Source organism: Salvelinus alpinus, chromosome 5 (assembly GCF_045679555.1).
Source record: "Salvelinus alpinus chromosome 5, SLU_Salpinus.1, whole genome shotgun sequence".
NCBI classification, from domain to species: domain Eukaryota; kingdom Metazoa; phylum Chordata; class Actinopteri; order Salmoniformes; family Salmonidae; genus Salvelinus; species Salvelinus alpinus.
Window position 1 is genome coordinate 19,464,299 of NC_092090.1, and position 10,359 is coordinate 19,474,657.

General features: G+C 44.4%; 1 protein-coding gene across 1 annotated transcript; it reads right to left on the reverse strand.

The window, feature by feature from the left end:
- Window positions 1-606: 606 nt before the first annotated feature.
- mex3b (mex-3 RNA binding family member B) lies at window positions 607-5,040 on the reverse strand. Its single transcript, XM_071400848.1, has 2 exons — window positions 4,386-5,040; window positions 607-3,476 (listed from the first exon to the last, which is right to left on the reverse strand). Exons 1-2 carry the CDS (start codon window positions 4,615-4,617, stop codon window positions 2,056-2,058), a joined length of 1,653 nt encoding a protein of 550 aa, XP_071256949.1. The 5' UTR covers window positions 4,618-5,040; the 3' UTR covers window positions 607-2,055.
- Between the last annotated feature and the right edge of the window lie 5,319 nt (window positions 5,041-10,359).

A 10,359-nucleotide genomic window follows, 5' to 3' on the forward strand; every position in this document is an offset into this window, starting at 1 on the left:
ATAATGTTGGTCCCTCCAACACTCTGGCTGACTTCATTAGGGAAGAGAGAGGGGTCAAATGTGCAGAAAACCATTCAACTGAAACAGTGTGGAGGACCCTTCCCTTCCTCAGTGTATCTTGGCACGGTCGTTTTCAGCTAAACAATATGGTCATTAGCATAGCAAATCCCTTTACGCAAAGTGACTCAAGGTATCTGTGTGTGTGTTGAGTGTGAGACCCATGCAGACATTGATTGAACACTGGGGCCTGTTCAGGAGGATGTACTGTAGTGTTATAGAACGTTTAGATAGATATCTGTAAGGTAGAGGGTTTGCAATCAGGTTCACTGTTATTATGGATCAGTATTTCACTATGTTTGTACTGTGTGTTATGTCCTGCCTCCTTTTTAAGCAAATGATCAAATAAATTTTAACCTACGGTGAGATAAAGTTAATCAAATCAGGTCTATTTGTAACTTTTCCATCTGCAATGCTCTAAACATTTCACCTTCCTGAATACGGCTGGTGTTGCTCTAACAAACTGAAGCATCAGAACAGTAGTACATCAACATGGATCTAAATGACAAGTAATCCATGATATAAACAAGACATGAAGCAGACAACTCATGAATGTACCCTTTTTTTTTATTGGATTTATATAGAAATAATTTTTCTAAACAAAGTAGCACCGTTACTTAAGTTTTACTTTATCATGTAGAACTGTCAGAAAAATAAAACTCTCGATACATTTTCAAATCTTGTCTCTGCAAATATAACATTAGTATTTGACGCGAGGTTAAAGGCCCTTTATCATAAAATAAAATATACTTTGTTCTTAAACTTTGCTCAATAAAGTACATTTACACTCAAGTAACAGCACCTACATATACATAAACAAGTGGTAAACAAATGTATTAAAATAGAAATATTAAAACTATAGTGGTGCAACAGAAGTCTGTAAGTCCCACTGGAATCTAATTCATACAAATTTTTAGAAAGCATAAACGTTTTTTTGTTCTTTTTTGTTTGACTTACTAAGTTTTATACATTTCAACATTTCGTAATAATATAGAATAAAATATGCTTTATATTACTGAATAGAAAATATGCTGGGTGAAGCGATTTAAAAGACATTCTTTTCTGAACCTATAAAAACTCCATCCCAACAGAATACTGTCAAATGTAAATACACATCCTTGTGGTTCTTGTATTTCCTCCCACAGTCTGTGTGATATTAAAATAATACAGTGATCATTGCCATAAGGTCATACTAAAAAATAAACAATATTTGAACCCAGCTACAAAAAAAGTTCACTGAACTTAAATAAAAAATATCTGTAAACATCTTTGCAATACGAAATATAATCTTTCAAGTCAAAAAAGAATAACATACTTCAATCTGTATTAACGTAATTAATATTACAACTTGTTCATCGACGTGGAATATTTTCCCATTCTATACATATATAAGCAGGATATGCTGTTGTACTCCCTCACATGGTTGGCTGACCTTAAACTGCAGTATCTTCACCTTACAAGAACTAAGTCGATGTCCTGACAAACTTGTCTCCCTCTGACATTCGACCAGGGAAACTGGAAGGTTTTTCTCTGCTAACAGTCTGACCAAACGACTCTTAAGTACCTCAGTCCAAGACCTTTCTGCCTTTCTCCTAACTTCATAAATGTTGTGTACAATTCATTACTACGACTACTAAATACTATGCTGGAGTATTTTAAACATGCATTTGTAGATGTTGAAAATATCTTTCTCCCTCAAGCTACAGTAAGTTATAAACTGTTCCGACGGAGCCCTGATGAGGGTTGTCTATCCCTTTTTTGGATACTGCAGCTTTCCTATACATACATATGTATATACACAAACATATATCCCCATACAATACGGTATAGGATCCTTTCAAGCAGAACAAGAGTCTTGTTTTAGTTGTGGTTGTTGCTATCGTAGTCAAGACCCAGTCATCTTGGTAATATTGTCAGTCAAGAAAGACTTGGTCATCTTGGTAATCAATGTTCATCTTGGTAATAACATCATAGTCAGAGAGTCATAGAGACAACGTCTTATGAAAATATACGTATGGCCTGAGTGACCCCTGTGTGGCACACGGGGCATTTGGGCTCACTCCTCTGGCAGATGCGGTTGGCACACTCCATACAGAACAGGTTGTGGCCACAGGGCACCAGAGCTGCAATTACTTCGCTCTCAAAGCACAAGGAGCAGTCGCGGCTGCCCTTTCGGCTGGTGGAGGAGGAAGAGGATGAAGAGGAGGCTGAGGAGTCGCAGGGCACCCCGGAGAGATGGGGCCCGGGCAGAGAGGCCATGCCGTTGGAGCTGGGGTACCCGTGGAAGCACCGGGGGCCTCCTCCTGGGTCGCTGCGGACTCTCCGGGCCAGGGGGTGATCGGTGGGTCCTCCGGCGTGGTTGTTTTGGAGGGGTGGGGACAGGCGGGGCTGGGGGGTACAGCCGCCGTTCATCCTCCTCTGGCTCGTCACCATCCCGTTGGCGTTCGTGGAAGCATTGGCTGATGGGTAGATGGCAGAGGAAGTGGAGGTAGGGGAGCTGGAGGATGAGGAGGAGGGAGTCATTCCCCGCTCGTACTGGGACCAGAGGAGGCCGGGCGGGGCCGGCGTGGGGTTGAACCCAGGCGAGGTGTCGCTGAAGGTCATGTCAGTGCAGTCGGGCGAGATGACGTCGCCACCATAAACAAAGCCATTCCCGTTGGTGTTGATGTTCAGGTTGTTGTTGTTGTTGTTGCCGTTGCTGGCGGTGTAGCTGAGCGCCGGGGAGGGGGGGCTGTAGTCCGCCATGCGCGAGCCGCTGTTGGTGCCGAAGTAGGAGTCTGTGGACGCGCTGCCCAGAGAGGATGAGGAGTCGTTGCGGTAGTTGGAGAACGGTTTGCGTCCTGACGTGGTGGCAGCACTCTGCGGGTTACTGGGCTTGGACCATAGGGTGGGGTGGCCATGAATGTCAAACCCGACGTCCGTGCCATTGGCATGGAAGTCGTTCTCGTCCTGGAGCTCAATGAGGCCACCAGTCCGCATGGTGATGTGGGCCTCGATCTCCTCCCGAGCACGGTCCACGTTCTCAGGCATGCCCGTCACCTCGAACACGGGCTCCTTGTCCCGGCTGGGAGTCACGATGTAGGTGTGGGTTGTCTGCTGGATGCGCTTGATGGTGGCCCCCTTGGGACCCACGACCAGCCCAACCACCCTGTAAGGAACCCGGACTTGGATGGTGGTCTGGCCCGGTAGGTTGGGGGGTCCAGGGGCCGGGGTACCACCTCCCGTTGTCCCGTTGATGCTTGTGTTCTTGTTCCGGGAGGCCCGGATCATGGAGAAGTGCTCAGCCGCAGAGATGATCTCTCTCCTGGCCATAGCTACGTCCTCCCTCCTCCCGGTCACCACAAACACCGGCTCCTCGCCACGCACGGGTGTCTTGATGTAGGTGTTGGTCTTGGCTCGTAGCGCTTTGATTTTGCATCCTGTGGTTACACAGGAAAAGGGGACCGTAAGTGCATGTCAAAATGTTGAGGGACAAAAAACATCATGTGACTGGGGTGGAAATGTGGTCTGTGTGCTGCTTGAAACAGCTGGGATGTGTGAGTTTGTGTTTTTATTCTCAGATATTTCAGAAAGGCTAGAAAAACAATTCACCCCATCTTATCTGGGATAAATTCAAACCACATGCTCTACGACTATCATGTCCATATGCCAGATGAGGTCAAAAATAGCACAAGTAAATGTGTGGGGGATGCGTGCAGAATCCATGATTTTCCCTTAGCACAGCAACATATGATAGGAGAAATGCAAAGGAAACATCCACTAACTGTCAATATACATTTTATTTAATTAAAATGTATCTTGGCATTATACGAACATAGATAATTCTACTTGGTTGATTCATTTTCCGGGCATAAATGCAGAAAGTTCTATTCCAACCGCCTCCAGGTGTAACTATTTTATAATTAAAAATGGGGAACAGTTGACGAAAGCAGCCGAGGATTGAAAAATCCCTGGCGTCGTGGGCTGAGGCAGAAGCCTATCTGGGACAAGAGTGTTATAACATGACAAAGGGAGTGAATCCCCTGTGGAAATATAACACTCCCCGCCAGAGCGCTGTCTGTCTATATGTATGAGCGCTACGGTAGCAGCCAAACTATTCCTTCGCTTGCCTTTGTTTTGCCGAGGATAACAACTGACATGTTGCAGTGGAAGGGAGGTGGAAACCCATATTCTGCATGTATGTGTAACAGCAAACTAACGCCCAGGCTATACTAACCTACAGTCAGGCAGTGTAACATTGACTCTGGCCAGCTGCTGGCTATAGCTGCAAGATTGTATCCTAACAAAGAAACAGCGAAAATGAAAAGCAAATACAGTAACCTACTCACCTTGTCTGCCGACGATTTCAGCTACATGCTCCGAACTAGGCACAGGGACACATTCGGTCATATTGACACTCTTTTTCCGGTTAGACTCGTTGTCATATAGCCCGTTCTCGTCGTTGTCCAAGCCGAGCAAGGAGAGCTGGTCCAGAGCTAACTGCAGGGCTCTCTGGTCGTCCAGGGCGTTCTCCTGGTTGCTCCCATTCCTCTCCATCTCGGCGAACAGTGAGCTAGGCATCTTTGCGTTTTTGCAGTCTAGAGCAGTGAGCGCAGACAAAGAGGGAAAACACGGAAGCTGGGTAGGAAAAGGAGTGATGATGGGAAAATGGGGCACCCGACCGGTTTCAAGCCAATGGTGCAAATCAGTGCGCTTTTTTCTTTATCTCTCTCCTCTCGCAGTTACAAAATCAGTGCAAGCAATCCGCCCTACAAGAAAGGGACCTATTTTCTTGTTGATGAGCCCGACTCCCGAAATGTGGCTTGAGAAGGGCACAGAAATGCCTATTCCAGAGTTGTAGGTTGTCTTTGCTGGAACGCCGGCGGTGGTAATATTCCTTCACAAGAGCCCCTCCCAACTGGACTCACACACTCAGCTCTTTTCTGTTTCTGTCTGACTTGCTGCAGAGCCAGACAGCACTACTGGGGGATATGTGCGAATGACGTCACCCACCAGGGCAGGGTCAGTGCGGCGCTGCTTGGTGAATTTGCATAGCCGGAACCGATTGGACAGGCGCCGTGGAATGGGAGGTCACAGAAGCGCTTCCCCAGTCCCTGAAAGAAATAGCCTATACTCCCTCCTTTGTTGTCTCCCTACATCAAAACGCAGTCTTTTTTTGATAAGAAAAGAAATGCGTTTATATTCCGACTTCCTCATGAGGAGCTTTGTTGTTTATGCCTACTGTGTAATAAATAGTGGTCTCTTCCTGAGCGCGCGCATGTTTATTACAAGCGCATGTAAATAAATGAGGTCACGCGGTTATTATATCCCCATGCGGCTTTTCTTTGTGTGTCAAATAGCGCATTGTCAATCAAACAAGCTTTGTCGGCTCATTGCATGCGTCGCTTTGTTATTTTTTTAATAAATATGCAAACTACCCAACTTACACATAGGTCTATGCGTCAAAATGAGAGCAGTTCTTAACAGTTGACAGTATCCTTTAAAAAAACATAGCGCGTAATTCTATATAAAACATGTAAATGGTTTACTTATAAGTGTTCAATGCTATGAAGCCAAAACCCAGACATTATATTACTATCATATGTCAAATGATAAGCTTTTTAAATCAATTAATAAAAACATGTGTGTTGCAGGGCATGCCCAGACATGAGCTTTTTGTTTGGTTTTTCTCTGGCAAGACCCCTCTCTCTCTCTCCCTCCCCTCTCTCCTTCTCTCTCTGCAAATGTCGGCCAGCTCTTGGCATTGAAGCCTAGACTCATGACACATGTATTTAATAATCACTAACAATAACTGTAGCTGTAGAATGATTTTCGAAACATCCTCGCACTGAATTGGCACGCTCATCGTGACAGGCATTTGCCTCCGTGACATCAGTGTCCCTCTGCCTATTTGCTTGGGACTTGAAACCAACAGCTAGCAGGTAATTCATTGTTGCGTTCAAACACCACTCATTTCTGAGGATGTTTACACCAGTGAAGAGCGCGGCGACAGAGAGAGTTACCACTCCGCGTCCTAAACTAGGGGAAACCCAATACACAATTAGATCTACTGGCCCAGATATTAAAGCTTAGTGCTAGGATACCCTACTATAATACGTGATGTAGGCTATAGGCTATATCAGGTCTAGTAAACGGCTATTAACAGTGTTTATTGTTTGAATGATGGACATTGAGTAAATAAGATGGTAGTAGCCTAAACATTCATAAAGGTAGCAGGTAGCCTAGCGGTTAAGAGTGTTGGGCAGGCACCCGAAAGGTCGCTGGTTCGTGCTGATTAGGTGAAAGATCTGTCAATGTGCCCTTAATTTAACCATAATTGCTCTGGATAAGAGCGTCTGCTAAATTACTAAAATGTAAAGTAGCTAAACTACTGATTATGGTCCCCAAATTCAAGGCGCAGTGTTATTTCGATTCTAGAATATAATTTCCCCCATAAAAAATGAAGCAATGAGACAGAACACAACAGCTTCACATATATATTTTTTCTACAGGTCCTATATCATCCAACAATACAGTCCTATTGACAATAGCTATTGTCAGTTTGCATATTTCAGTTTATTGCGGGGCATTATGTAAACGTTAGCCGCATGGTGGGGAGCTGGGAGGGGAGGAGGGGCGGGTGAGAGGTCTTTCTGCATCCAGCGACCAACGTGCCCTTTCTGGCCAGGCAAGGACCCCGCAGGGGGGGGGGGGACAGCGGGGGAGCCGCTTCTTTCAAAACAAAGGAAATTTCAGACCAATTCAGAGCCATTGAGACGAGAAACACTCGCCTTTGTCACCTCACTCTGCGCCCACAATTGCTATGCTAAAATCAACCGCTCCGAACCTGAGAACGCGGGATGGGAACCTCTTGTTATTGGAAGCCCCTCCATCCAACCCCCTCTCTCTTTTTTTTGTTGCATTGTCGCATTATCACATTGTCTTGTATCAGGGGGTTTGAATGCTGGCTTTAAAACATCTGGAATTTCATTATAGACGCGCGGTGCGTGATATCTGACCCACTTGAAAATATGGAAAGGACAGTGCATTTATTGTATGGAATGTAAAACTAAATGAAAATGATTGCTTTTTCGACCTGGCAGAAATAGCTATTGTTACAGGAATATAAAATTACATTAAAATAATAGATTTTTCTACCTGTCAGATATCACAAGTCCCATACTACTGTATATTAATAATAATTTAGTTAAATAGGATTTGGTTTGTTTCAACACATTATATTGTCCTTTCACCTGCTCCATTCACGGTCTGGAATAATATAGGCATAGAAATAGATGATAATTGTATGAGTATAGATCTATGGGCTGATCTGAGTATTTTAATGGTAAAGAAAAGGTATTATGCTGCCTCCACAATCCAATCAAGGTGGGAATAAAGAACAAACTGGATATTCAGTCAAGAGGGAAATATGATTCCAATTGAAGGTGCTTCTTCATTAACATGATGATAAAAAGTGATGAGAGCTTTAGTGTTCTGTTCAGCCTACATGGCGGCTACGTGGTTCATTGTGTTTCTTATATACTTCACACTGCATATTTTACCACTAAGAAAACCTGTTTTACCACAACACCATGTGGTGTATGTCCCCAGGATCAAACTACCCATGGATGTCAGTTTGTTAGGTAAACAAAGCAGCATTCAACCCATTCACCTCTAGTGCCCTAGGTTAGGTGAAACTGATCTAGGATCCGTTTCAGGTAACCTTAACCATTAGTGGGGGAAATGCAAACCTGACCCAGGATCAGCGTCTAGGGCAACTTCACCAAACACCTATGTACCTATTTCCAAGGCCAACTTGAATGTCTTCACATAATAATGACTCTGAACGGGTCGCACTTTAAACAAATAAAAATGTGTAAAGGCTTACATAGCATTCATAATGTCTTCATAAGCACGACACAAATGCTTCACATAAAAGTCAGACCATATACAGGGTAAAAGTAATTACATCTGGTCTTTGCCAAATGTGGCATGATTCATTTTCCACCCATAGTATATAGGCTCTGTAGCTTGATTTTGCTTTTTAAAATATGCAGTACCAGTCAAAAGGTTGGACACACCACTCATTTTTCTTTATTTTTACTATTTTCTACATTGTAGAATAATAGTGAAGACATCAAAACTATGAAATAACACATATGGAATCATGTAGTAACCAAAAAAGTGTTAAACAAATCAAAATATATTTTATACTTTAGATTCTTCAAAGTAGCCACCCTTTGCCTTGATGACAGCTTTGCATTCTCTCAACCAGCTTCATGAGGTAGTCACCTGGAATACTTTTCCAACAGTCTTGAAGGAGTTCCCACATATGCTGAGCACTTTTTGGCTGCTTTTACTTCACTTTGCGGTCCAACTCATCCCTAACCATCTCAATTGGGTTGAGTTCGGGTGATTGTGGAGGCCAGGTCATATAATGCAGCACTCCATCACTCTCCTTCTTGGTCAAATAGCCCTTACACAGCCTGGAGGTGTGTTTTGGGTCATTGTCCTGTTGAAAAACAAATGATCGTCCAACTAAGTGCAAACCAGATAGGATGGTGTATCGCTGCAGAATGCTGTGGTAGCCATGCTGGTTAAGTGTGCCTTGAATTCTAAATAAATCACAGACAGTGTCACCAGCAAAGCACCCCCACACCATCACACCTCCTCATCCATGCTTCACGGTGGGAACCAAACATGTAGAGATCATCCGTTCACCTACATTGATTCTCACAAAGACACAGTGGTTGGAACCAAACATCTCAAATTTGGACTCATCAGACCAAAGGACAGATTTCCACCGATCTAATGTCCATTGCTCGTGTTTCTTCGCACAAGCAAGTCTCTTCTTATTATTGGTGTCATTTAGTAGTGGTTTATTTGCAGCAATTTGACCATGAAGGCCTGATTCACGTAGTCTCCTCTGAACAGTTGATGTTGAGATGTGCCTGTTACTTGAACTCTGTGAAGCATTTAAACTCAGCAAAAAAAGAAACGTCCTCTCACTGTCAACTGCGTTTATTTTCAGCAAACTTAACATGTGTAAACATTTGTATGAACATAACAAGATTCAACAACTGAGACATAAACTGAACAAGTTCCACAGACATGTGACTAACAGAAATTGAATAATGTGTCCCTGAACAAAGGGGGGATCAAAATCAAAGGTAACAGTCAGTATTTAGTGTGGCCACCAGCTGCATTAAGTACTGCAGTGCATCTCCTCATGATTTGGACCAGATTTGCCTATTCTTGCTGTGAGATGTTACCCCACTCTTCCACCAAGGCACCTGCAAGTTCCCAGACATTTCTGGGGGGAATGGCCCTAGCCCTCACCCTCCAATCCAACAAGTCCCAGACGTGTTCAATGGGATTGAGATCCGGGCTCTTCGCTGGCCATGGCAGAACACTGACATTCCTGTCTTGCAGGAAATCACGCACAGAACGAGCAGTATGGCTGGTGGCATTGTCATGCTGGAGGGGAGGGTCATGTCAGGATAAGCCTGCAGGAAGGGTACCACATGAGGGAGGAGGAAGTCTTCCCTGTAACGCACAGTGTTGAGATTGCCTGCAATGACAACAAGCTCAGTCCGATGATGCTGTGACACACCGCCCCAGACCATGACGGACCCTCCACCTCAATCCCGTTCCAGAGTACAGGCTACGGTGTAACGCTCATTCCTTCGACGATAAACGCAAATCCGACCATCACCCCTGGTGAGACAAAACCGCGACTCGTCAGTGAAGAGCACTTTTTGCCAATCCAGTCTGGTCCAGCGACGGTGGGTTTGTGCCCATAGGCGACGTTGTCGCCGGTGATGTCTGGTGAGGACCTGCCTTACAACAGGCCTACAAGCCCTCAGTCCAGCCTCTCTCAGCCTATTGCGGACAGTCTGAGTACTGATGGAGGGATTGTGCATTCCTGGTGTAACTCGGGCAGTTGTTGTTGCCATCCTGTACCTGTCCCGCAGGTGTGATGTTCGGATGTACCGATCACGCAGATGAGCAGGGACCCTCTTTCTTTTGGTGTTTTTTAGAGTCAGTAGAAAGGCCTCTTTGGTGTCCTAAGTTTTCATAACTGTGACCTTAATTGCCTACCGTCTGTAAGCTGTTTGTGTCTTAACTACCGTTCCACAGGTGCATGTGCATTAATTGTTTATGGTTCATTGAACAAGCATGGGAAACAGTGTTTAAACCCTTTACAATGAAGATCTGTGAAGTTATTTTGATTTTTTACGAATTATCTTTGAAAGACAGGGTCCTGAAAAGGGGACGTTTCTTTTTTTGCTGAGTTTATTTGGGCTGCAATCTGAGGTCCAG

Excerpts from the sequence above, each read along its gene's own strand:
- mex3b (XM_071400848.1), bottom strand. The coding sequence starts at position 4,617 with ATGCCTAGCTCACTGTTCGCCGAGATGGAGAGGAATGGGAGCAACCAG. Across the intron at positions 3,477-4,385 it reads TGAAATCGTCGGCAGACAAG|GATGCAAAATCAAAGCGCTA; the intron begins GTGAGTAGGTTA and ends GTGTAACCACAG.